Below are 27895 nucleotides of genomic sequence, written 5' to 3'. Positions count from 1 at the left end.
ATTATTTGTTCTTCCTGCACTTGGAGAAGCAGGATTTTGTATATGCCTTATAAATAAACAAGGCTGAATCAAAGAACACACCAAACCCCATCATCAATTTCTACTTCCCTACCAGAACATTCTCAGGGTCCTGAATTTCAAAATAATCAGTCTAGTCAATCAGGTCAAAATGGGATAACATTCTCAAAGTCTAAGACATGGTAGGCCATGTGTGTTTGATAGTTATCTGAAAGTCTATACGATGGGTATTGAAGACTACTGTTACAGAAGGCCAGTGAAGGGGAGTGACATGGTCTAAGCAGTGGGAAAGGAAAATGCTTTTGGCTGCTGGTTTCAGATAGACTAGAGGGCAATGCAGAGGCAGTGGAAGCACAATTTGAATAGGGAGGCAAAGGTGCACAGTGAAACCTAAATTACTCCTAGGGGAAATCTGTGCCAAAAATTTAAAAATTCTGCACACTATTTTAAAATTCTGCAAAATTCTGCATATGTTATTTATCAAAATAACACAATATAATCACACCAGTTTCAGTTATTTTGGTAATTTATTTCAAAATAGCTGTGAACAGTATGCCTGTAACAATACAGACATCAAACAAGATTCAGGAAATGTTTTTCGACAAATAGATTTCTTACTAGGCATATTAATACAGAACTTTGAGTAATAATTCATTTAAACTACATTACATAACTGTATTTCCCGCACCCCTCAGAAGCAGTGCAAAGGCTTGGGGGTTACCAGGAGTAATGGAGGAGCTGCGGAAGAGGGAAGTAATTGCTAGGAAGGAGCCTGGGTGTGAACTTGGAGGGTTGTTGGCTAGGGGTGGGAGAAGTATGGAACAGGTTTTTTTTGGAGGGGGGGTGGGAGAGGCAGGGATTGTTAGGGAGTTGGGGAACCTGCCCCATGTAGACCCTGAATGACCCCTAGCCTCTCCCGTTCAGTCAGGTGCATCTGCCCTGTCCCCAAGTGGTCCTGCACCCCCCAGCCCCATGTGGTCCTGCTCTCCCACTCAGCTTCCCCATCCCCATGTGGCCCTGCACCCCCACTCCCATTCAGCCTCTCGGGATAGTTGGGTATAGGGTATAGGGGTAGGATGACAGTAGGGGTAGGTTACCTACATGTGGAGCAAGGAGAGCTAGTGAGGCTTGGCCTGGTCACTCTGTTCCTTGGCTTGCTCCTGGGTGCCATAGCAGCTACTCCAGCCCCTCTGGGTCCTGCTCTCACTTCCGCCCAGCAGCAATGGAGCATGGCTTGAGCTTGAACTTGCTGAAGAATAAACTGCAGGGATGGAAACATAGATCTGCCCCCACAATACTTCTATTGTGGGAATGCTATGCCCACCACCTTCCTCCCCCGGTTCTGCTATCCTGGGAGCAATGAAACGGGAAGACCAGAATAAAGGAGGTTGCAGTAACTATTACAGGAGATAACTGGTGCATGAACCTGCCCTTTGCCATAGGAACTGAAAGGAGGATAAGGTAACTGAAACTATCTGAGCAGATGGTGTAAGGAGTAGAGCGAAGAGAAGTGAAGAGAGGATTTAGGACAGAGTCTTGTAAGACATTGCCAGAGAGGGAAGGAGAAGTAACTACCAGAAAAGATGCTGAAAGAGTGACCTGAGAGGTAAAAAGAAAACCAGCAGGGTGTAGAGCTTCAGAAGCAAGGGCAGGAAAGAGAGAGAGAGGGTCCTGGAACAGGGATTTACAGAAAATTAAAAGATAATGAGGATGGAGAAGAGCCCCTGAGGCTGTGCCAGGCAGAGATCTATGTACACACTGCTGAAAGCAGATTCAAAAGAGTGAAGATAGCAAAATGATTTGGAGGAGATCCAGTGGGCAATTAGAGGGGAAGGTAGGCCAGCTGTTATATATGACTCATTCAAGGAGGTAAGGAGTGGAGAATAGAGTTGGTTGGAATGTTTTCACCGAAATATGCTGTTTTGCTGAAGCTGGAGTAGTTTGTAGAGATGCAGATGTTTCCATGAAACTTCTGTTAGGAAAGTTTTTGGATGAGAGTGAATGTGTGTGTCTGTGTGTATAGCTGGGTGGTTAGGATCCTGGCCTGAGAGGTAGGAAACCTAGGTTTGAGTTCCTGATTTGGAGTGAAAAACTCTGCTCCGAATCAGGCAGAACAGGGACTTTAACCTGGGTCTCTCACATCCCAGGACAATACCACCCATCCACAGTCAGGTATGTTTTTGTTCCACTGCAAAACAAATGTCAGACATTGCAGTGAAATGGAATTGTCCTCCTCCTGTCAGTTATAGTGGAGAATGAGATGGGGATGGGGTAGTAAGTTGCAAAAGCAGAAGGAAGTCAAGGGTGTTTTATTTGCTTTCTGAATAAGGCTGTGTCTACACTACAGGTGTGACGGTGGCCCAGCTGTGGCGCCACAGCTGTTCTGCTGTAGTGTAGACCCTTGCTACAATGACAGAAGGGGTTTTCTGTTGCTATAATAAATCCGTCCTGTCAAGAGGCTAGCACTGATGAAATAATTCTTCTGTTGACCTAGCGATGTCTATACCAGAGCTTATATTGGCTTAACCCTGTCTATCAGGGCTGTGCATTTTTCACACCCATGAATCATAGAAGCATAGAAGATTAGGGTTGGAAGAGAACTCAGAAGCTCATCTAGTCCAGTCCCCTGGTCAAAGCAGGACCAACCCCAACTAAATCATCCCAGCCAGGGCTTTGTCAAGCCGAGCCTTAAAAACCTCTAAGGATGGAGATTCCACCAACTCCCTAGGTAACGCATTCCAGTGTGACGTAGCTAGGTTGACATATTTTTTAGGTGTAGAGGAGGCCTAAACAGATTTAAAATAGTCTTCAGTAACGTCTTGTCTTTTGATACAGATTGTTCACAGAACCCTAGCGGCAATGTTGGGCTCCTTGGCAGCTCTAGCTGCATTAGCTGTGGTTGGTGAGGTAAGTTGCAACATTTCAAGTATTCAGTTTATTACTGTGTATTGTATCATAAATCCCCACATACTTATCCCTGTGAAAATGGTCCCATGGTGCAGCAGCCTTTATGGGACTTAAAATGCTGCAAGAACAGTATTTGTGTACTCTGTGAATTCCTGTTCTTGGGGCCATGAAAGAGAGATGCAGTCTTGGCTTCAGATGGGAAAAAAGCGAGCAAGGCCAACTTAATGGTATGATATTCTGATTTTGCAGGAACTTGAATGCAACCATTTTCATCTTAATTCAGATTTACTCTAATACCGTGTGATGTAAATGGACCTAGGTGAGGCCTAGTTTAACCTTCAGTTTTCTTAGGTTCTTCAAGCTCTTAATTTTTCTAGTTTATGTAAGGTCTATAGTAATAGTGCTGGAGATAGCACTTTTGCTAAGGGATGATCTTTTACTCCATCAGTCTATGCAAGTCCCATAGTTCCCCATTTTTTACCAGTAATAATCCCTTATATCTTCAAAAGTACTGAGAGAATGAAGGTTTGGCTGGAAGTATGAGTGATGTAAGAGACCATATAGGCCATTAGGTTACTGAACGCATCCAGAATATACAGAAGATTAGAGGAGTTTGGCCATCTCTATCCCCCCAGAGGAGGGGGTCCTGTGGAGTCATCTCCTACTGATTCCATGTTTTTCATATTCTTGGAAGGATCTGTTCCTGTGGTTCAGTGACATATATTGCCACTAAGAGTTAGTGCTTCCCAGATAAAAAAAAAAAAAGGTCAACCTTCCTATCCCTCAACTCTGATTGGACCATATTATTGGGCTTTGAAGCTTGTAACATCTGATTGGCTTGGAAGCTCTCCAGGGTGGTGATGTTGAATGGAGCAAAGTAGAATCACAACCTTAAAGGTCTAGGTGCCCCCAAGAAGGTGTGATCCTTCCTGGGCCATCACAACGCCAAGAAGGGCTGCCTCTCCTCCTTCCAGGAAGGAGGAGACCATGACAACAACATCTGACCAGCCAAGTGCCCAAGGAAGCCCACCAGCTAATGAAAGATACTGAGACCAGAGATGACGTCACCTGGTCCCTGTTCTGCAGTCTTGATGCTGATGCTCCAAAGATCAGCAAGCTAAAGAATCAATTTTTTTCCTCTAAGGCTATGTCTACACTAGCAGTTTTGTCAGTAAAACTTTTGTTGGACAGGGCTGTGGAAAAAACACCTCCCGATTGACATAAGTTTCACCTACAAAAGTGCCGGTGTGGATAACACTATGTCATCTGGAGACGCTCTTCCACCGACATAGCTACCACTGCTTGTTGGCATAGAACGGCTACATGGAGGACCTTCCAGTGGTGCAGCTGCAGCGGTACAGCTGTGCTGCTCTAAGGTCTGTAGTGTAGACATGGCCTAAGTAACGTTTTTCAGTTTTGTTCCCCTTTTTAATCTGCCTGGCAAGGATGCTTTTTCTCCAAACGTTTCAAAAGTATGAACAAGAGAGCGTGTATGTGTATGTCAAAGAAATAGCGAGTGCTTATTCTAAATTTGAAGTAAATCCTAACTTAATTGCTTCATGTCCCATTGGGTTATAAAAGAGTTTCTGCCCCCAAAATGGAAATTATGGATTGTTGATCACTTTGTATCAGAGAGAGGGAGATTAGGTGAGGAAAGAGTTAACTGTAGAAAGACAAGGTGGAAGTCATTCAGTAAGTGGCAACTTTAAAGAAGTCTGGTAACTGGTTCAGGAGCTTAAAAGCAGACTGACACCTTAAGTTTGTACAAGAATAGATCACGTGTTATATTAACTCCATGATTTAAGTCTTAACTGTTTTCATTCTATGATCTGGTCAGTTCTTGATTCCATTCCATTATTCTCAATTTCTTGATTTATTAATTCAATTCCAATTATAATTTTGATTTGACAATTGAGCTGTTCAATCCTTAAATAGTTTAGTAAAAGATGTAATAGTTTTAGTTAGAAGTTTACTTAATTTCAAGTTTGCTTTAATTAGTTTGTAATAAATCCCTTAAAATCATAAAGCTGTTTTTTTTCAAAATAGCAAGAAGAGATCACAGTACCCTCACCTGGGAAAAAAATTAATGTCGTAAAGTATACCAGAGCTCCTTGGCTCTGTCCGAAAACTGATATCTTTATCCCTCAGATTTTTGTCATGTTCAGCTATATTAGGTTTCCCATGGAGCCTAAACAAACATATCTACAGATTATACTGCCTTGGGGACACCATAGATGATAACACTCCCTCAGGGGTGTTTACTCCTTTCAAATATTTTTATCTTCTCCCAGGCTCCTTAATTGACAATTAGCAAAAGTACCCTATATGACTTAGTAGTTCTTTCACTCTTTGCACATATCCTTGTGACTACTTTTCTCTGAATTCCCTCCCAATTTGTCCACAGGTGAAGCTGAATTGTCCTATTCTGTTAGCAGAAAGTAAAGTGAAGTGAACTTTATAAACCAGTTTTCTGTACAAGAGAAACAAACAAACTAAAAACCAAATGTAGGTGCTAGATAATGAGCCATTCAGACTGTCAGCATTTTCCAGAGATAATAGAAAAGAACCCCCTTTGGGTACATTGCAGAAACACTAATTAATTTCTATCACAGCTTATTTAAATAGTGCACTAATTAAGTGGAATTTTCAGTTCCATAACTAATCACTAGTTAGGTGATCCATAGGATTAACTGATAATTTTATTGTTTGATTTGCAGAGACCAAGCATGGTAAAAGTGGTGGAGTGGATTGATTATGAAACTCTGGCGCTGTTGTTTGGAATGGTAATTAAAATGTAACTTTTGCTCTAAAAGTGCTGGAATAATTGTAGTCGATGTCTAGACATTTCTTTTTATTTGTTAACATCCTTTTAACTGAGAGTTGCTATGTTGAAAATTTGGCTTCTTTTGCGTGTTTAAAAACTGGAGGCACTCAAAAACTTGGAGAAAATGAGGCACTTTGGAAAATGTTGGTCTCTGTTTCTTCCCCTCATAAAATGGAGTGGTAACTAAAACTGTATAAATAACTGATTTTTTGATTTGCTGAGTCAAGGTGGAATAACATTTCTTTTATTGGACCAACTTCCGTTGGTGCGAGAGACAAACTTTTGAGCTCGCACAGAACTCTTCTTCAGGTCAGAAGAAGATCAGAGTTCTTCTTCACGGCATTTTTTGGTTTGCTGGCAGCTCTGAAAAATTGGAAAAAAAAATGATTTGATCCAAAATGAATAGGAAAATTGCACAAAAATATTGGTGAATTTGTCCCCAGAATGAGCATTTTAAAGGACAAGAGCTGGAGGAGGAGTTCTCCTAATATCCTTTAGCCCAGAGTTTAGGGCGCTCACCTTGGATTTTAGAGACAGGTTCAATTCCCCTCTCTGCCTGATGTGAATAGGGTTATGAAATTGGGTGTTCCACATTGCAGGAGAACACCCTAGCCACTGGGCTATGGGATATTCAGATGTGTGGCTCTCTCAACCTCTTATTTCAGCTGTTCTACTTTGTATAAATAATTAAATATACATAGAACTTAAACTTGGGTCTCCCTCATTATAGGTAAGTGTTCTAACCACCAGTCTATAGAATTATTCTCACTCACTTTCCCTGGTCCAGTGACTATTCTCTGTATTATTAATGACAATGAATAGACATTGGGCCAAGGAAAGAGAGTGAGAATGACCCTATAGCTTGGGAGGATTTGAACCTTGGTCTCTCAGAGCCATAACCATTGTGCTAAAAGTTATAAGGAGAGCAGCAGGAGCCACCACTTCTGCTCCTGAAAAACATCTGTGTCTTTGTGAGAAAGTCACAAATATTTTTGGATCAACCAAAACTGCATTTTGGGGCAAATAAACTATTAATCCATTTTTTTTTTTGCCCATCTCTAGTGATAATACACCTCCCATTGAAAGGATTTTTGAGATCTATAAGTGAAAAAGCCTGCATACGTGCCAAGTGTTATCACTAAGACAAGATGGGTAATACATTTAATTGGGCCAACTTCTGTTGGTGAAAGAGACAAACTTTGGAAAGCGTTATCACTCTCATTCCACTTGTTTATTTTATTTACACTAAACCTTCCTCAAACATACTTGACTAGAGAAAGTGATTTCCTTTGTCCTAATCAGCGTTCTGTTGTGAGCCTGAATGAGCAATTGGACAAAAGCATATACCTGGCTAGACTATAATAATATATCAATTATTTGTCCACCTCTACTCCTATTAATCTATTTTTTCCCTTTTTGACTGAAATATGCTAAGGTATCATAAATAGACAAAATTCAGTGCTATCTACATCTGTTGCCATCTATGAATTTTAATGACTTCCTGCATCCAAAAAGACTGGGGGACCAGGCAATCTCCCAGAAATATGGAAAAATTTAAATAATCTTAGGGAGTTGATGTCTTCTAGACTCTATAGAGCATTGCTGAAGAAAACAATTGTAAACTAATGACCACTTTTGATTAGCGAGAAGGGCAGAGATATTTGTAACGTGTGGTGCCTACCAAGTAATTAGGAGTGAAATTCACACCTCTAGGGAGGCCTGCACAAGGTCTATGCACCCCTGTCATTCTGAATAGGACCATGGCCCTACTGCACAGATGTAAATTTTACCATAAATGCCAGTAATAGAAATCTGACTTCTGATGCGTGGCACCCTGATTTATGGCTGATATCCTCTCCAAAAACAGGACCAAAATTGTGGCAGAGATGCAGGACTCCTGGTTAAAGCAACAAACCAAACCATTCACTTTTTTATGTAAATAATTCCATCCTTATTTCTTTCTTTTTCTGTAGATGCTTTTAGTGGCCATATTTTCAGAAACTGGATTTTTTGATTACTGTGCAGTAAAGGTAGGTTTATTGTGACATCTTGCATTTAAATTCTTTACAATACTGTATTTATATTACTGCAGCAGTCTTACATATTTATTGAACTAATAAAACTGCTGTTTAGTCAAAACTATTAGACTAAATGCTACATTTAAAAACATTTATATAAGGACAATTTACATTTGTCATACTACAAAGTATAGTGGTCAATTTTTAATTTTTTAAGAAGCTAAGTGTTGAGAAAGCATTTCAAGAAATGATATTTTTATAAGTTAAGGCCACAGACCCTGATTCAGTAGGGTACTTAAGCACATGCATAATTTTAAGCATGTGAGTAGCCCCATTAGGGTGACCAGATGTCCTGATTTTATAGGGACAGTCACTATATTTGGGGCTTTGTCTTATATAGGCACCTGTTACCTCCCATCCCTTGTCCCAATTTTTCACACTTGCTATCCGATCACCCTAAGTCCCATTGACTTCCTATCGACTGTGTGCAACGGAGCTGGGCTACATACATACTCGACCGTGCCCAGTCCAGAGGACAGAAGAGAGGAGTGGGGTTGGGCCACTGAGTTTATGTTTATATATGATTAACGGCCACAGACCTTTGTGTAAGGGTTGAACCAAAGACTCAGCTGTTATTCTAAGTGAACAGAATGGGAGCATGGGGTGCACAGCCCATGGGTTGGGAGAATAAATTCAGTACTCAGTCATCCCATACATAGTTTTCTGTGTAAAGCTTGTTTACTTAGATTGTATTCAAGGGAGTGAATTTCCATATGAATATTAAAGCAGGAATGCAGGATTTGAAGTTAAAGCAAGAGAAAACAGGAAACCTGGATTCTCTTCCTGGTTCTGCCACAGATTCCCTGTGTACCTTTAGCAAATCACTTACTCTTTCTGTACCTATTTCCTCATCTGTAAAACAGAAATATTTTCCTACCTCCCTAGAGTAGTTTGTAGCTAAATTAATTAATGTTTGAAAAGCATACTGAAATCCTTGGATGGCAGGCCCTAAAGAGGTGACTAGTATAAAAAATATCAGGGGGTAGCCGTGTTAGTCTGTAACCACAAAAATTTCACTCCATGCATCTGAAGAAGTGGGTTTTTTACCCACGAAAGCTTATGCCCAAATAAATCTGTTAGTCTTTAAGGTGCCACCAGACTCCTAGTATAACAAATGTTCCCCAGACATTGTTGCACCGTCTTTTATAAAGTTGTTCATTGGTCATTTCTGAAAATGAAACTGATATGTTCCATGCCTTTATGCCATTGCTATTTCTTTGGTTTTATTAGGCTTACCGACTGTCTAGAGGCAGAGTGTGGGCCATGATTATCATTCTGTGTCTTATTGCTGCAATTCTTTCTGCATTTTTGGACAACGTTACCACAATGCTTCTCTTTACTCCAGTAACCATAAGGTATTTTATGTTTTGCCTTTGGCGTTAGTTGGTTATAGCTACCAATTGCTAGTTGGTGTGTGTCAAAATCATATTTGAGATGTTTGTTCAGCAGTTTGAATGGACCCCAAATGCTCTGACTGTAATTAGTATCTAGAGCTACAACTTTTAAAGAGTTCAGCTTCCATATCTTCATGTGTCAGTTGTGAGCACAAGTCCAAGTACTTATAGATTTAACTATCCCTGCAATTAAGTAGGTACAGATGCAAGTACTCTGAGTTGTGCCCACATTTTAATTGTAATTGCAAATTGCACAACCCATTTAATTCTGGGCTCAAATTGCTCTTGCAAACAGGGGTGCTGGAATTTTTGAAAAAAATAACCCAAACCCAAACCCTCTGTTCCTTCATGTACAGACTACTGTTTATGTACAATTTTGCCTCCTAATGGATGATTTAAAGAAATTATAATCCCTGCTAATACTACTGGCAATTATTCTGTACTGAAGAAACCTTTTTGGAATAGAAGACTCTGAATTCTATCCTTCTTGATCTCCATGAAGTGGATACAATCCCAGGTTAATTTCATATTTCTAGATTAATCATAATTTGTTTATTAAAACAGTGACTTTAGTTACAGTAGCTTTCTGGAAACTGCATGTGATTTGTAATTACATTTAGCCCATGTGATTATAAATCACTCTTTGTCCTGGATTTAACCTACATTCAACCTAGTAAATCCAGTTAATCCAGTTTAGTTTAAAAAAAAAAACTGGTGTGGGGAAGATGGTTTTAAATATGGCATTGGGTGATGTAACACTTGCAGTCCTTATCATATTCAAGTGTATAGAATTGTATGAAGATGTGTGGCCCATTAAACTGTAGTTTACAGCAGAAAAGGTCTGTTTTGCAAGTGGAATTTATTACAGGCTGGGAAACAGCTGGTGAACGAAAGCTCCATTTGTTTGCTGTATGATTATATTTTAAACATCATATCACTTTACTCAAACAGTATTTCTATCACTTACAGTAGGTAAAAATGAGATGGTTAAACAAGCTTCTCCAATTATGTTGCAGAATATTTGGAATTAAATAAAATGGAATTGGTAATGGATTGAAATCCTAAAAGTCTACACGTTCTGAACCATTGTTTACATATAATACTAGAGTAGCATTTATCCTGTTTTATACTAATCCTATATCCAGTGTTATAAAATTGTAATATCAGCATATGAGAGAATCTTTTATTTGAATTACTATCAGTTGTACTTCTAAACTAGAAAAATCACAATAATTTCTACTCTAATGGTTATTCTAAAAATATAAGGTTATTATGTATGTGTATATTTCTGAAAATCTCATGCTACGGGTCATTCTTTTTATCCCGTTGTTGTTCTCCTTAGTCCTTACCTATAATTTCCAAGTGCTATTTTACACTGTTATTACCATGGAGATGAAGCTAACAGAGAAGTCTACTGATTCCATGACAATAAGGATTCAGACTTTTATCAGTGAGGCATAAAATATGATGATCTGTTCTTGTCACATTTTGTGGTAAATTGTTTTTAGAAATAATTCAATAAATAACCTTCTTTAGCTATAACTTATTTTAAAACATATTTTGAATGTCAAGACACTTTGATTTGCAATGTTTTACAAAATTGTCTGTTTATATGGGAAATTGAAAATCTTGGATAAGTGAACTATAACGGTTTAATCCTACAGTTCAGGTAAACATTTTTTAATGATCCCTCGCAGCTTCGCTTTTATAGACTACAGTAAGCATTCTTTTTGCAAAGTTTATCTATGCCACATCAAGAAAAAACAGTAAAGGAGCACTAAAGTTGTACAGCTATGCACTCAGAAGTCAAGGAATGACTTGTGCAACTGCATTTCAATGAATTATAGAATCATAGGACTGGAAGGGACCTCAAGAGGTCCTCTAGTCCAGTCCCCTGCACTCATGGCAGGACTAAGTATTGTCTAAACCATTCCTAAAAGGTGTTTATCTAACCTGCTCTTAACAGTCTCCAATGATGGAGATTGCACAACCTCCCTAGGTAATTTATTCCAGTGCTTAACCAGCCTGACAGCTCGGAAGTTTTTCCTCATGTCCAACCTAAACCTCCCTTGCTGCAATTTAAACCCATTGCTTCTTGTCCTATCCTCAGAGGTTAAGGAGAACAATTTTTCTCCTCACTCGTCGTAACAACCTTTTATGTACTTGAAAATTGTTATCGTGTCACCTCTGTCTTCTCGTTTCCAGACTAAATAAACCCAGTTTTTTCAATCTTCCCCTCATAGGTCATGGTTTTTATCCCTTTAATCGTTTTTTTTTGCTCTCCTTTGGACTCTTTCCAGTTTGTCCTTGAAGTGTGGCATGCAGAGCTGGACACTATACTCCAGTTGAGGCCTAATCAGCGCAGAATAGAGCAGAAGAATTACTTCTAATGTCTTGCTTACAGCACTCCTGCTAATACATCACAGAATGATGTTTGCTTTTTTTTGCAACAGTGTTACACTGTTCACTCATATTTAGCTTGTGATCCACTATTACTCCCCAGATCCTTTTCTGCAGTACTCCTTCCTAAGCAGTCATTTCCCATTTTGAATGATTGTTTCTTCCTATGTGGAGTACTTTGCATTTGTCCTTAATTAATTTCATCCCATTTACTTTATACAATTTCTCCAGTTTGTCCAGATCATTTTGAATTTTAATCCTATCCTCAAAAGCACTTGCAACCCCTTTCATCTTGATATCGTGTGCAAACTTCATAAGTCTGTTCTTTATGTCATTAAGTAATTGATGAAGATATTGAACAGAACTGGACCCAGAACTGATCCCTGTGGGACCCCACTCGATCTGTCCTTGCAGCCTGACTGTAAACCACTCATAACTACTCTCTGGGAATGGTTTTCCAACAAGTTATGCACTCACCTTATAGTAGCTACATCTAGGTTGTATTTCCCTAGTTTGTTCATGAGACAGTATCAAAAGCCTTACTAAAGTCAAGATATACCACATCTACTGCTTCCCCCCCTCTCTACAAGGCTTGTTACCCTGTCAAAGAAAGCTAATAAGTTGGTTTGACACGATTTGTTCTTGACAAATCCATGCTGTCTGTTACTTATCATCTTATTATCTTCTAGGTGTCTGCAAACTGATCGCTTAGTTATTGGATGTCCTGAATATCTTTGGGAATCAGTTTCCTAAATATTTCATGTAAAAGAAATGCCATTGAAAGTCCCAATTTGAGAAAAGGCCTTTGTGGGCATATTGGTTAATTCCTAAGATTTCTGATTTACCCCCAATTAATTTTATATCCTGAGAGGAGTTCAACTTTATTAATAGTGGTTAGTAGGTTAGGAATGGTAGCATTGGGCTTAGATATAAATACGGCATTCACATAGAGAGTAATTTTGTGCTTGGTTTGGACCACCCTGATACCATGAATATGTTGATTTACTCTGATGGCAACAGTCAAAGTTTCTAGAGCTAAATCAAACAGAAGAAGTGAAAGGGGGCAGCCTTGCCTCATACCTCGCTGAAATGGAAATGGGGTGGAAATAATACTATTAGTAACTACCCTAAAAGTTGGGTTAGAGTATAAAACCTTAATACAAGCAATACATTCTTTATCAAACCCAAATTTTGCTAACACATGCAAAAGATAGTCGCAGGCTATGCGGTCAAAAGCCTTTTTGGCATTTGAAGAAATGCCAGCTAAGGGTTCCTCAGACTCTCTCAAAGCAGCAATAATATCAATCAGTTGATGCAAATTATCTGAGCCAGGTCTATTATGAAGGAAACACACCTGATTTATGTGTAAACTTTAGCTAAAATCTGAGTGTCACAATTGATTAAAGAAACTGGCCTGTAATTACTACAGAGTTCAAGGTCTTCCCCAGGTTTAGGAATAACTGAAACTGCAGATTCTCTTCCAGTAGGCAGGAGAGGTTGCTCTTTCTTGGCCTCACTGAACATATTCAAAAATATAGGTATTAAAGTTTCAGAGAACTTTTTGTGAAATTCAGTTGAGATCTGATCTGCACCAGGAGTCTTTCCAACCTTCATTTCTTTTATAGCCTGAGCCAGTTCCATGATTTCTAGAGGAGCATCTAATAGTTCCTTCTGCGAGTCAGAGAGTGGTGGCAGAGACAATCCAATAAAACTGTTATCTAGGGCATCTTTACTGATTCGCTCTTCAGCTAAAAATATTTTTGAATAAAACTGTTGACATTGTTTATTAATATTGGAATGTACTGTATATAATTTGTTACTACTATTGTGAATAACAGCAGTCGTATTTCTGTTAGTCTTTTCCTTAAGTCTGCATGCAGCAGCTTGCCATCTCTCTCAACAGATTCCCAGTAGCTTTGCTTCAGACAGAATAAGGCAAACTCAGCCTGTTGGGACAGAAGTTTGTTGATTTCATATTTTAGATTAATGAAGATTCTGAGTTTCTGGGGAGGAGGCAGGAAGCATAGTGTACCGTGGAGCCCTTAATTTCCTTCACCACAGTATAAACTCTGTGTTCTCTCCATTTTGTTTTGAAGATGGTCTAAGAGATGATACAGCCTCTGATGAAGGCTTTAAAGCACAGGCGATGTGTGTGTTGGGGCACACAGGGTCACATGACCCCCAGATTTCCATTGGGCTGAGCATGGCTGAAGGGATGTGCCTGGGAAAGGCACCCGCAGAGAGCCCCGCCAAGTGGTGCCCAGATTAGGGAAGTAAGACTGGGCTGGCAGCGCAGATCCCTGCCTGAGAGGGTGCGGGGAAACCTGCTGAGTCTCATTCCTTCCTTGCTGGCAGCTGCAGTTACCTACTTGTATGTGTCTGGACTAGCCTGCCTGGTATGTGCAGAAGAGCTCAGGGAATCAGCTGGGGCAATGGAGAGAGAGGCAGTGGGGCCTGGAGAGCTGAACTGGGCGTGGGAGGCTGGGGAGAAGAAGCGGGGGCCAATGGAAGTAAATTGATGATAACCCTTTAACTCTTCAATCTCAATGAGAGAGAGAAAAAATTAAAAGAACTAACATATCAGTATCAAGTAGCACCCATCAACTTGTTTGGAACAGCCATATCAGATCTGAGAGAGCAATACATAAATTCCATAAGATCAGATCCTGGCATACATGTCCCTTCTTGTGACGGAGGAGTCTGTAGATTTTTTGAGATAGTTTTCTGCCTTCTGAGGGGAACTGAATAATGCTATCTTCTTGCCATTCTTAATATGGAGTGTTGCCAGGTATTTAATAATATACTTCAAGGACATCCGCCTAGCCAATTGTTTCACTTTGTTAACAGCTACCCTCACTGCAACCACATCATGGGCATAATCTTGAAAGAGCAGTATTTTAATTGCTGGTTCTCCCCATAACATCTCCTTTTTTTATCTGGATTTCTTCAGTATAAGCTCCCTAGTGGTTAACTTCTAGAACTTCACAATCAATGTTCTAGGCCAATCTTCTGGAGCTGGCTTGGGGGCAAGGGCCCGGTGTGCTCACTCTATATCAAAACAAAAATCTACTGGCAGATCCAACAACGTGGCAGTTTAGGGACAAATTCAGAGGATTTACCTTTCTCAATTCCCTCAGGCATACCCACAATCTTGATGTTACATCATTGTGAGTGGCTTTCCAGATCAATTAGCTTGGTCTTAATAGTCTTGATATCATTACAGTTCTTCAGAACCTGTAATTAGTAGTTCCTTGAAATCATCTTCCACTTCAGAAGTTCTGTGTTCAGCTTCTCCCATCAAGCTGGATAGAGCATGCACTCTGAATCTCAGTCATGTTGATCTGTAGGGTGGAAACTGTAGATTTAATTTCAATGGTATCTGCAGCCACCTGTTGTAGTGCAGCCACCAGCTGTGTTCGAGCTCAGACACCATTTTGTCTGTACAAGTGCGTGAGGCAGATTTCCTCCGTCTTTGTGGATTTGGAGAGGACGACGCAGAGCTAGAGGGCATCTTGTGGGTTTCAGTAGTCAGGCCCAATATTCCTTGAGGTTGGAGGGGCGGTGGGTTAGGCGATGATGTTTGGGGATACCCCATGGGTGCTTCAGAGCTCAAGCAATCTGAATCCCCTTGGGTCACAGTGCCCTCTGGTATCACCCAGACACAAATTTTTAACACTAAGGGTAATTCTGTATCTCTTAGGCACTTAGATTGCTTATGGGGAGGGAAGTACTATTATCCCTATTTTAAAGATGGGGAACAGGCGCACAGAGATTGTTACTTGCCCATGGTCACATGGGATGTCTGAGGTAGAGCAGGGAACTGAACCTGGTCTCCAAAGTCCCAGGCTAGCACCATAACCACTGGACCATCCTTCCTCTCTTCCTCTAATTCACCACTGGAACAACTTATCTCACGTGATCCATTTTCTGTCATTTGAACTCTTTGCATCAAAATAGGAGGTCTTTCTGAAAAAAGATACTGTAGTTTATGGGCACAGTCACTTGTTAAAATTCTGTGCTTGTATATTCAGGAGATCAGACTAGATGAGTATGATCTTAAAATCTGAGATTCACTTAAACAGAAACAGCTTTAAACACATGCTTAAATCCATCCCTATTCAGCAAATCATGTAAGCATGTGCTTAAATGCCTTTGAAATCAAAGGTATGTCTACAGTGAATTTGGGAGGTGTGATTCTGAGCTCAGGTGAACAGATTTGTGGTAGCTCAGCTTGAGCTAGAATTCTAAAAATAACAGCATGGATGTTGCAGTAAAGATGGTGGCTCAGGCTTGCTGCTCAAGCTTAAACCCATAGGACTGGGTGGACTTGAGTGGCTAACCTGACATGGCACCAGTGCCACAAAGTCCACCTTGTTATTTTTAGAGTATTACCTCAAGCTGAGCTGGCATGAGTCTGTCCACCTGTGCTGGGAATCACACCTCCCAGATGCGGTGATGCTGTACCCTGTGAGGCTTAAGGATGTGCTTAACATTAAGTTGTACCTAAGTGCTTTGCTGAATTGGGGCCTAAGACTTTTACGCAGGAAAGCATTTAAGCACATGCAAGTCCATCTCTGTTCAGTTATGCATTTAGACATATGCTTAACTTTAAGAACAAAATGGCTTAGCACATGCTTAAAGTCATGCATGTGTTTAAGGGCTTTCCTGAATAAGGCCTTTAGTGAACAGACTGTGCAAAATGTACTGTGTACACACAGCATGATTTTAATGGACCATAGCTTGATAAACTCATTCTAATGTTCTGAGATACTTCTCACTGACAGCGATTTCTTTACAAATTGCTTAATATCTATAATCAGCTGTTCTGCAGCTAGTGAAGTTAAAAAATGCATGCATGCATGCAGAAAGTGTATTTTCTACTCTCCTTGTACTAAAAAATTGCTGAAATGCTCCTGCTCAACCTTAAAAGAAATAGTTATGGGCAGAGACCACACTTGGCAAATTCTAGCCTGAAAATTAAATGTGTTAGAAAGTTATATAGCATGGGGAAAGGTTGTTAAAATGGGAAGGCTCATATAACTTTAACTATAATTCAACTGTTGTAATGATTTGCTACTTTTAATATTGTTTTTAAAATATGTATTTTGAATGTAGTAGCCATTGCAGTATATTGTAAAATATAAGTATTAATTATGAAAGGCCAAGTTTTAACCTTTGTTCAACAGTTTGGAGTTTCTGACACAAGTGCTAAGTTTTATAAATCATTTAAGGTTTGAGGCAATTTAATCAAAGGTTAAGGAGCTGATTTCATTTTCTTATGTATGCCGCAGGTTATGCGAGGTACTTAATCTTGATCCTAGACATGTCCTGATTGCAGAAGTAATTTTCACAAATATTGGAGGGGCTGCCACAGCTGTCGGGGATCCACCAAATGTGATTATTGTTTCAAAACAGGAAGTGAGGAAGGCGGTATGTATTGTAATCCATTGTGTTACTAAAAATATGTGCAGATATGGGTTTATTCAGTAGTTTAGACCTTTTCCTCCCACAAACATACATATAAGGAAACAAAATACACCTATTCTCTTCTGCTATTTTATCGTTAGTGCTGTTGGGTAGAGCTGGGTGAATTTTTTCAAACCAGAAACGTGTCGAACAATGGCCTTATTTCAGAAACAATTTTGTCCCCTCCACATTTTTGATGTAATCCAAAAAGGAACCCACCTGCCATTCTGGGGGTATTTTTTCCCATCCCCTTTTTCAGGGGCAAAATGGAAAAAGGAAGGAAGGGAAAAAAAGGGCAGAGGCAGGTGAGAAAATTGCTTGGGTTTTCAGTGAAGATTTCCCCCCAAAATTTCAAGTAAACAAACAAAGAAACAAATACCTTATAGAACAAAAGTGATTTTGAAATTTTTGAAACTTTTCACAAAAGAAGCTTTACTATATTTCAGTCAGCGCTGCTGTTGGATAATGCAAACTATAAGACTGCTTTGCCTAGTGTAGGATCTAGCACAGAATTGCAAGCCTCAGGTGTGGTCAATTATTGTATACTTTTATGGAAGACACAGAGAACAGGCGACTCCCCCCCACAGCTTAGGACTCAGCTTGCTGCTAGCCCCTACCCAGAGTACAATGGCTTGAGAGGTTTTAACTTCCAGCCCGAAGCTCCAGTATTAAGAATATGTGTTTCATTTTGCTGGCTAAGTGAGGTCAATGAGAAAAGTAATATGATCTATGGTGTACTGCACAGTAGGAGCTCCAGGCATTTGATCTTGGAACTTCTTTATTCACAGCCTCCCCTTGGCTCCAAAGGCCTCTTCCTTCCTTTGAGGGTGTGTAGGGCCCCTGCTCTCAGGCTTTTAGATTCTGGGAAGAGCTGAGAGTCATGTGGTTCTTCTGTATTTCCCATTATATCTCCCTTTGTTGAGAAAGAGGAGCCCCACTGGCCTCCCACATTTGTTTTGTAAGTGGAGAGTCACAGCTCCTTAGCCCCCCTCATCGTGCTCTTTTCTAACTCTCTCTCCTTCCTCTTGGGAGGGGGAGAGATTACCTCTCTGCTCACTCTGATTACTACAGTCTTTTGGGAAGTGGGGAGACAGGTATATCCTCAGCATGCTCTCTCTCTCTCTCTCTCTCTCTGAGGAACTTGGTGTTTTGAAGCAACAGGAGAAGGGTCTTCTCTTCAGTGGCTGAGGCCCCCATTGGCCCTAGCCCTGTGATGATGCAGGTGTCTGTGTGGGTGGATTGGTTGTTAATGACATTCATAGTGTCTGCATCCATGGGATATAGTTCTAGGCTAGCCCCCATGACTTACCCAAGCCCTCCATAGAGTAGTGTAGAGCCATATCGCTGGATGCAGACACTGTGAATGTCATTAACAACCACCGCACCCAGGCGGACTCCTACATCATCACAGGGCCAGAGTAATGTGGAGCTCAGAGAGGGATTCTAAACAATATGAAAGGAACTATCCCTTCCAGAGCTCCCTCAGGGGTGGAGTGGTTCTGCCTACAGTAAGCGGCACTCTCTAGCCCATAGTTTATTTGGTAAAAAAAACCTCTAAAAATGTGTACATGATACTCTTTGCTGTGGCCAAGCCTTATAAATCCAGAATAACTTTGCAAACTTAAATAAAGAAATATCACATAGTATACTGCTTATAGTGTCAAAATAAACATTGCAGAGTAGAGAGGGAATTGTTACATAAAGCTCTAACTTTAAATTGGTTGTGTATAGCTCTTAATTATCAATTATGTCAATGTTGCTATACCTATAAGGTCTGTTCTAATTAACTGGATTGTTCTTAAGGAGGATAACAGTGTACATTTTGAGAAACATCTTTCAAAGCCATAGTATTTAATAGATGAAGTTTATCTTCAAAAACATCTGAAATGTATTAGTAGAAAATCACAGTCTAGTCATTAACAACTTCGGCCTGTAATGTTCCTGGTATTCATTGGGTGGTGACTTTAGGAGTTAAATTACACATTTGCACATGTGCAACTATTCAGGCCATCTACTATAAATGAGAGTAATTTGTATCCGTCATGAACTGCATTTTCTCAAATATTCAGAAAGTCGATAAAAGTTTAACATTATAAATGAGGAAAATATTTAAGCAACCAAATTCAAGGACAATAATGTATTTTTTTTGGAGAGTATTTTGATAATTTTAGGAAGACCCAGGTTTCTAAATGCCTGCTGTATGTGATATCTTAGCAAATTCTGCATTAATGACTCCAGCTTAAACAAAAATATTGAAAAACTATTCAAACAGTTTAACTTTTTGGATTGTTTTTAAATCTATATCATATTCGTGAAATTAAGACTTAGGGTAAATTAATGACGGCAATCCTGCAAAGCCTTATGGGAGTAATTCTTATCCCTTTTTGTAGTCTCTCAGCAGTCATAATTACTTATGTGAGTCAGGTTTATAGGATCAAGCCCAAGAATCTGCCTAAAAAGTTTAGAACTTGTATACTATATTTGTACCAAGTAAATGTGTTATCTTTTAATAAGTATTTTAATATAAAAAATCCCCAAACATAGTAATTTAAGCCACTTTCATGTAATATTACTGAAACTTTTAAAATTAATATTTTATTTCTATATTTTCCAAACAGCCCCTCCTTCTTCTGTCATCAGTAGCATGGACTCAGTGTTGTCACTGTAGAGACTTCCTTGATATTTTCAATGAAATTTCTCTATCTACCAGTTTTGCATTTCCTTTTGAGTCACTTCTGAGAGAATGATTAATGCCTCTATTGTCCAATCCACGGAGAGCTTACACAAGTACGCCCAGCATATTGTTGTTACTGTCTAAACAGTAACAATATTACAGCTTTGCAATAATTACTTTTTTCTCTAACGTGGAGATCGGTTAGGAAACCTCTGAGATGTTTATGGCTAAGTTTTTATTTTATATATGTGCAAATGGTACACGAAAGTGAGAAACTCTCAGAATCCTCCATGCCACTGAGACTGTGAAAATACAGGCTCTTTCTGAACTGGGGTTGATTTCAGTGGAGCTGCTCACATTCTTAAAATTACATGTCTAAGTGCTTTCCTGCACCAGGACCACATGTGTTTGTAGCTTAAAGTTTGTGGATTTAGCAGGAAGCAGAGCTGTTTAATAGATTAAACATAGGGCCAGAAACTTGTGAGTTACATTCCTGGCTATGCCAGTAAGGGCATATCTGTATGAAGAGTTAGTGCACAGCAGGGTGCAGTGCAAGGCACTCCAGTGTGCCTTGCACTAACTGTCCGTGTGGACCCTTCTGCTGGGCACTAATGGTTCCCTAGGGTGCTTTCCATACTGCTGTAGGTCCGTGTGCACTGGGGAACTGTTAGTGCTCAGCAGCAGGGTTCACAGAGAGAGTTAGTGAGTGGCACGCTGGAGTGCTATAGATTTACACGCCAGCTTGCTGCGCACTAACTTGCTTCTTTGATGCATGATGTTAACAGGAAGGGAATTAAAGTGGAAAAGAATGGAAGGGAGGGGATCCAGCACAAAAAATTTCCCCTTCCGTAGAGCTGAGAATCCATTGCCTAGCGCCTTGTGCAGCCATTTCAAAGTGGGCATATAACGCTAGAATTCTGATCTGGTAGCATTTTGTACTCACTCTGCACAGGTATGAATGACTACACAAGGAGCAAGCGAATAGAGGGTTGGATCCTATGTATATGTGACAGTGGAGGACACAAACAGGAAACAGAGAGAGGCCTTAAGGAAAGGTTGGGCAACAAAAATTCTCAGCATCTCCTAATGAGTTTATCAATCTATTAAATATATGACAAGATCCCTTATTGTGGCCATATATCTTTCTTGTTTTGTGACCAAAACCAGGATAACATTATTAAATTAGTTCTAGAAAACAGGACATTTTTAATACTTTGAAAAAACTCAGTTCATTTTTATCTCATTTGTCTGTCTCAGTTCATATGGTGTACTCATCACTGTAGTAGTATTTGAGACTATAGAACTTTCATAACGATGCATAACTTTATTATACAAAATGTATAGGTGTAGGGTCATCACAAAACTTTCATTCTTTGAATTCAAAAGATATTTACTGTGATGCATTATTAGTTGGTTATAGGTTATGATAAAGTTAGCATCTGCGGTTTATGAATAAAACTTACTTGTAAACCTGCAGCATTTATGACTGAAGCTTTGTATTAGACTATAAAAGTATTTCAAGCCATACAGATAGTAAAATAGTGGACCATAAATTAAGGTGGCCACCTAATTCAGAGGAATGTTTTTGCAGAGTTATTGTATAATAGTTCTATAAAACTTCCCATTGCTTTACAAAATTTAGGATCTTTCCCTTATTTGCACCTTTGCAGTGGTTTCTTCTCAGAAAAATCTGAGCGATTGTGTGAACGCCAGGCTGCTTAGTGCTGATGTCATAAGCTATTTCTTCTCTCACGTTCAGGAGAAGCTATGGATCTTCATCATTGTCTAATTTAAATATTGTCTTCACTTAAATACGTTCAGTCATTGTCTCTCCTCTTGCGCATGGGAACAAGGACTTCTTGTGATGCTAGGAACAGTGTAGAATTCAGTCTCTTGGAATTAGATGGGAGAGAGATCCAAAGCAGAGCTACACGCAACAGCTTTCTTTTTAGGCTTTGAAGTGGTTTTATGTTAATATTCAATGACACAGCAAAAATATTTGACACCAAGACTTTAACATCATATCATTCTGGTTATTAACTTACATTTTCCAGTTCAAGTCAAGCCTGTTTTAGTAGCCAACATTTTTTCCAAAATTTATGGTCACATAGAGATTAATTGTTAACACTATTAGAAAGAGGGGATTCCATGCTGTCATATGGCAGATGGCACTGGTTCTTCGAACACTAACAGCTATTGAGTTAGTGACTGTTAAAATCAGACCAGTTACAGAGAGGGAAATAGAGGAAGGTAAGATGGTATTCAGAATTGTGTGTTTTAGGTCCAACGTCATGTGAATCGCTAGCAACAGAAAATGAATTTTACCTTCTGCAGTCCATGTAGCTATCAAACTGTGTTAGCGCACATATTTTGTAGACAGAGTTAAATGTGTAGACATGGTTAATAACTTTGAAAATGACTACAATCAGCTAATACAATCTTAGGTCTATTAAAGATGTTAAACAGGGTCACACTAGTGTTAGATGACACTAGTTTAAAATGTGTTAGATGACACTAGTTTAATCACGACCTCTTGGGCATGGCCATGGAGACTTTATTTTGGTTGTTTCTTGTTGCTCTTGAAATATAAAATAAGGCCATTCTCAGTGAAAGTACAGTATTTGGTTGCTCCTTTTGTAAGGAAAAAAACAAACTATATGTTTTTAATGATATCTTGCAATTATTTCTGCTCTTGGTCATTCAAAAGATATGTTTTGGCACTGGTCCAAGGCTTAAGTCCTGGATGGTCATATTTAAGTGTAATTTTCTCTCTCTGCCTTAAAACTGCAGACTTGTTCTCAGAAAATTTTATGTGCAAAGAAGTAAATTTCACACCTCTGTAAGCAGTCAGAAGAAAACATACCAGATAACATGAAGATAGTAATATATTATTTTAGGAAAATAGTGTGTTCCTGTATTTCAGTATGAAATAGAAACACTTGTAGAAATTTGTGCTTAAATACAAGAACAGATGCCCATCTGCTTTCAGTTTTGGAGTCTCAGACAATAGAATCTGTAGGCTGTAATCTCCCCAAAACAAAGCCTTAAGGATGCCTTTTCCATCTGGGAAGGTTGGGATATTTCGCAGAATCAGTGAGGCCCCAAGTAAAGGATATTTGCAGCACCACATAGCATTTGCCTGACACGCTGAAACCTCCTAGATGAAAATTATTTCTAGTCTCCTTTGTGCAAGTCAAAGCTATTTGAGCCAATTGTGCGAGAATAATCTTTATGAAAATTCATGGAACCTTTGCAGTGTTCAGTAGACACATTAACCATTTAAATTGTGTTCAGAGATAAAAATAATAAAAATGTTAGAAGATAATTTTTCACTGACTTGTATGCCCAATATAATTATTTAGTTGAGTAAGTGGTCTATATAGGGCTGAATCATGGCCCTGGCTATATAGAAGTGCAGGGGAGTAAGGGGATGTGATGTGCGAGGTATGTGACTGGTAGAGGATGTAGGCTCCATAGGGGTGCTACATCCCCTTCCCATGCACAGGGATGGGGAGGTGATGGAGAGTGGGTGGAGCCTTGAAACTACCCCCCTTTGCCCCCATTGGTGCAGCTATGTTACCACCTTGGGTTGCAGCGAGTAAACACTTAATGCAACATATTCCCTCCACAGAGCAGCACAGGGATTTAGTGGGAGTTTGTGACTCCCTATGTCACAATCCCCTCCTTGGGTTGCTCCAGGGGCAGTGCAACAATGCACTACCCCTATGTTGTGTTCTGAGGCAAAATCCAGACCAATGAAGGGTTGTTATCACTTGCCTTGTAATCCCAAGTGCTTTAAATGCTCTGTTGCTGCAGCTCCCCTGTGGGAGCCTGGACTGCTCACAGTCAGCAACAGGCATGCATTCTCTGTCTGTATGCTGTGCAACGCTCATCTAGCACTCTGACATTATCAGTTTCCCTCCTGTAGCAACACAGTTACTCCCTGGTTTCCATTAGCTTTGATTATACCTGGTGAAATGACCTTAATATACCCCCAGTCCCAATTGTCCCAAAACGCGTGCCCTGCAATGTCCAGCCCTTTCCTGAAACATTCAGAGGAATAATAAGGTTGGTTTGCTCCTCTAAAGAGGCAAAATGCACAGTTTATCAGTGTAACTGAAGTAAACGGTCACTTCAATTCAAACACAGCACTTAGATTAAAAGTAAAACAAGTTTATTTAATTACAATGACGTAGGTTTTAAGTGAAATCAAGTATAAGGGATAAAGACTGAAATGGTTACAAACAAATAAAACTCAAAAATGTTTTCGAATGCTATGACTTTAACAAGCTACTGTCTAGGTATCAGGTAAGATTCTTACCACACACTTCTTCCAGCAAGATGACTGACCACCCCTCTCTCTAGTCAGGATCTCTCCTCAAGGTTCCTTTTGCATCTTAGGTGAAAGATAATTTGGGGTTCTTTGCCCCTCTCTTTCATAGTTCAGTGAACCTTTTAAATGGACTCTTCTGAAGGGTACCCCACAAAGTAAAGTTCATTCGAGCAGTGAGGAAGGAGACTGGGAGTCTGGTGGTGAAGGCAACCCCGTGCTGCTTTCTTCCTCCACTGGTGTTTGCTTTAATGCAAATTGATCTGTTCCTGTCCCCTCCAATGCAAATGAATGGCCACTTGACATGTGATTGCCAATAGATTCCGATGACACCTGTCTGGAAGCGTCAACTCATCCAGGGAGAAACCTGTTTACTCACTCCACAGACTTGTCTGGTAAACACATTTTAGTCCCACACGTCCTTCACATTTGTATGTTCCCATGGCTTTTACTGTACGTACAAACACACAAGATTATTAATGATCAGTGTGTTATTACTTTTTCAATGATACCTTACCTCAGGGGTTCTCAACCTTTTTCTTTCTGAGGCCCCCCCAATGTGTTATTTAAAAACTCAGTGACCCACCTGTGCCACAACAATGGTTTTTATGCATATAAAAGCCAGGAACGGTGTTGGGGAGTAGTAATCGGGGCAATTGCCCACGTCCCCCAACCATATGGGGTCCTGCAAAGCTAAGTTGCTCAGACTTCAGCCTCAGCCCCGGGTAGCAGGGCTCGGGGCCCTGGGCTTCAGCCCCATGCGGTGGGGCTTTGCCTTTCTGCCCTAGGTCCCAGCAACTCTAATACTGGCCCTGCTTGGCAGACCCCTTGAAACAAGCTTGCGGCCCCCCAGCAGGCCCTGGATCACTTGTTGAGAACCACTGCCTTACCTGACCCATATCAGATATAGTTTATGACATTAATGAATACACTGAACTGATCAGGCCAGCTGAAAATCTCTACTAGATCTCAGGGGGCCCCTTTCTCTCTGGCACTGGGATGTTCTTAGATTACACCCTAACATAGAGTTTTGTTGCCTGCAATTCCTCCCACCCATCTTCCTTCTGCTTATATCTTCAGGGAGGAGGTAGTAGTCCTCTTCCTAAGATATTCAGAGAATGTCAGCTGACTGCTGGGCAAATCTTGCTAAATTTAAACTCGCTTGTTTTTTCTGATATTACTTGGCATGGCTGCTGCACACCCAGACCTGAAAAGCATCCACAGTGTTGAAGGGAGCTTGGAGCATCAGACTTTATGCTAAGTATGAAGAAGATAGCAACAGAAACTAACCAGTGGGGCTATGTGTTGAATTGCCTGTCCTCTTCTCAAAAGAGTTAAAGAATAAGCAGGGTTGATGGGGGAAAGTTTTGGAGCTGAACAAACCCCTGAAATTCAGCCCAATTTCTGAAACACTCTGCGCAGCTTGAGTAGCAGCTGGGATGGAATACCAAGAAGAAGCAAATAATTTTCCTCTGGTGATGTTGTGCACAAATCCTTACTCCTGAGACTTGTGTGTCAACTCTTGTGCCCTTGTACCTAGTCTTGAATTTCAAAGAGTATAAATTGACACTATCCCTTCAAAATAAGTATCTGTATGTACAGCGCCAACTCAATTCAATCTCTTTCAGTTGTCAATCAGACTTGAGAGCGGCTTATCAACTTCAGCATTTTATTTTTTCCCTGATTGCTATGCTTTCCTTTTTCACGTAGGAATTTAATTTTGGGGGTTTCATATAAAGGTATTTCTTGTACTGTGTTTTTCTGTTGAGACATTTCTGCATTGTTACAATTGATAACAAAACTTTTCAGCACTGGTGCAGAGATCCAAGACCTAGAGATGTAAGAAACTTTGTAAATCGAAGTCTAAGGCCTGGTCTCTGCGCTACCATATTCTTTATCTTTGCCAGGTTCCCATAACACATGACTCTGGTCTAATCCAATCATCAGAAATAAAGGTGTTTTCTGTGCTTTTTAGGTCCCCCTTTCTCCTTGTCATTTCAAAAGTAGCAAATAATCGAAGTGCCTTTAACTCTGACTATCTCTATTGAGAACTCCTATCAACAGGATCCACCTTAGTGCTATCTTTCTTTCCACTGAGATAGATAAATTGCTGTCAGCACTATGAAAAGTCTTAAGTGCATCACATTCTGAGAGTCAGTTGAAAACTGAAAGAATTGGACTTATTTCAGTAGCTCTTGGTTATATTCTGATCATCTCTCCTGTTTTACTCCTCATCCAACTGTGTCCCAGTCATTGTATTATCCTGGGAATGAGGCTTTTTGGTTTGTGCAGCCTCAAAGTTCTTACAATTCAATCCCAGTCATACTCCTTCATCTCTTCAGATTATATAGGAATCCTGCAAACCTTCTAGATTAGACTGTGTAGAAACAATTACTGCTTCTTCATATCTCTTGAATCATGGTTCACGTGGCAGCATTTTCTGTCTTCTTTTGTGGTCCATATCTTTAAAGAAAGAGGCCCTTATGCAAACATTTGGGTAGTTAGGCCCATTTTCATGCAAAATGTCTGTTATTATGTAAATATATGCAGGACAGTATGTCTGTTTTTGTGAGCGGATGTTGAAAGATCTGGCCCTGAAAGTCTTTGTTTGCTCACATGGCTCTTGGTAGGTCTCTTAAAAGTTTGTAGATTGATTCCTTCATAATGTTCTCTCTTTCAGCTTTGAAATTTAATTGATGCCTGGTAACTATCCAGACCATCCTTTATGAGCATTTACAGGATTGACTTGTATAATCTATTCTGAAAAGATGGAAGGAGTTGGGTGTGAGGGCTTCTGTCTTGTTTGCTCTGGATGTTTCCACATCATATATACTTGAACTGAGAGCTTTCCCCATAGATGCTCTCAACAGGGAGTATGGTGCAGCCTAACAGTATGTATTTCAGGTAGCAAGTCCAAGCTGTCTTAAAATTCAGGTTGTAAACAGCCCCTGATTCTGCATGGAAATGTTATTGCTATATTATTTGCATTACAACAGCAACAAGATGCTTTAACTGAGGCTGAAGCACAGAACGATTAAATGACTTCTTAAAGTCACACAGTGGGAGAGATGGGAATTGAACCCAGATCTCTTGGGTGGTAGTGCCTTAATAAATAATAAAAAAAACCTTCCTCCCAAATCTGGCTCAGTGCAGATTCCCTGTTGAGAGAACTCCTGTTGTCTGGATACTGGAGGAAACCTTGCTATCAATATATCTCTAATATCTAGAGTTGAAACTCTTTGTCATTAGGACCTCTATTAAAATTAAAGCAATGTAATATAAATAGGGGACAAATCTTGATTTTTTTGTTTTGGTAAGAAATAACGGGTGAGGTTTTCAGAAGCACTCTGCATTGGCTCAACTCTCCTTCCATTTAAGTCTTTGGAGTTTTATCTTTGACTTTAATGGGAGCAGAGCTAGATCAACACTAAGCACTTTGGAAAATCCCACCCCAAATATTGAACATTACATTTTATATATATATATATATTTGAATTCTGTTTTTGACTCTGTTCCAAGCCTCTGTCATACAGGAAGTATAAAGGAACACAAATACTAAATTGAAGAAAAAATATTGCAAAATGTGTTCTAAGTGCTCGATAATGCTTTTGCTGTAATAGCATATTGTAGAATTTGAGACAAGTCTTGGTTTGAGTAAAAGGGATGGAAAAGCTCATATTGTCATCAGTGGAGTTAGGAACTGGTAATTAGTGTGTAAATATAAGAACTATTTTGATACTGTGAAATTTAATGGAATATTTTTGAGTTGGTTTGGTTGGCATGAAATTTATTTAATAATAATTT

At 39.7% G+C, this 27895-nt stretch overlaps 1 protein-coding gene across 1 annotated transcript in view; it reads left to right on the top strand.

The window, feature by feature from the left end:
- OCA2 (OCA2 melanosomal transmembrane protein) overlaps window positions 1-27895 on the top strand; it is a 286600-nt gene that overhangs the window by 102818 nt on the left and 155887 nt on the right. Inside the window, exons 9-13 of the mRNA XM_077807125.1 lie at window positions 2854-2925; window positions 5643-5708; window positions 7723-7779; window positions 9058-9182; window positions 16913-17051. Of these exons, the coding sequence (XP_077663251.1) occupies window positions 2854-2925; window positions 5643-5708; window positions 7723-7779; window positions 9058-9182; window positions 16913-17051 (459 nt within the window). The remainder of the gene's footprint in view (window positions 1-2853; window positions 2926-5642; window positions 5709-7722; window positions 7780-9057; window positions 9183-16912; window positions 17052-27895) is intronic.

This window comes from Eretmochelys imbricata, chromosome 1, assembly GCF_965152235.1.
Source record: "Eretmochelys imbricata isolate rEreImb1 chromosome 1, rEreImb1.hap1, whole genome shotgun sequence".
Lineage (NCBI taxonomy): Eukaryota > Metazoa > Chordata > Testudines > Cheloniidae > Eretmochelys > Eretmochelys imbricata.
This window is presented reverse-complemented; position numbering and strand designations above follow the sequence as displayed.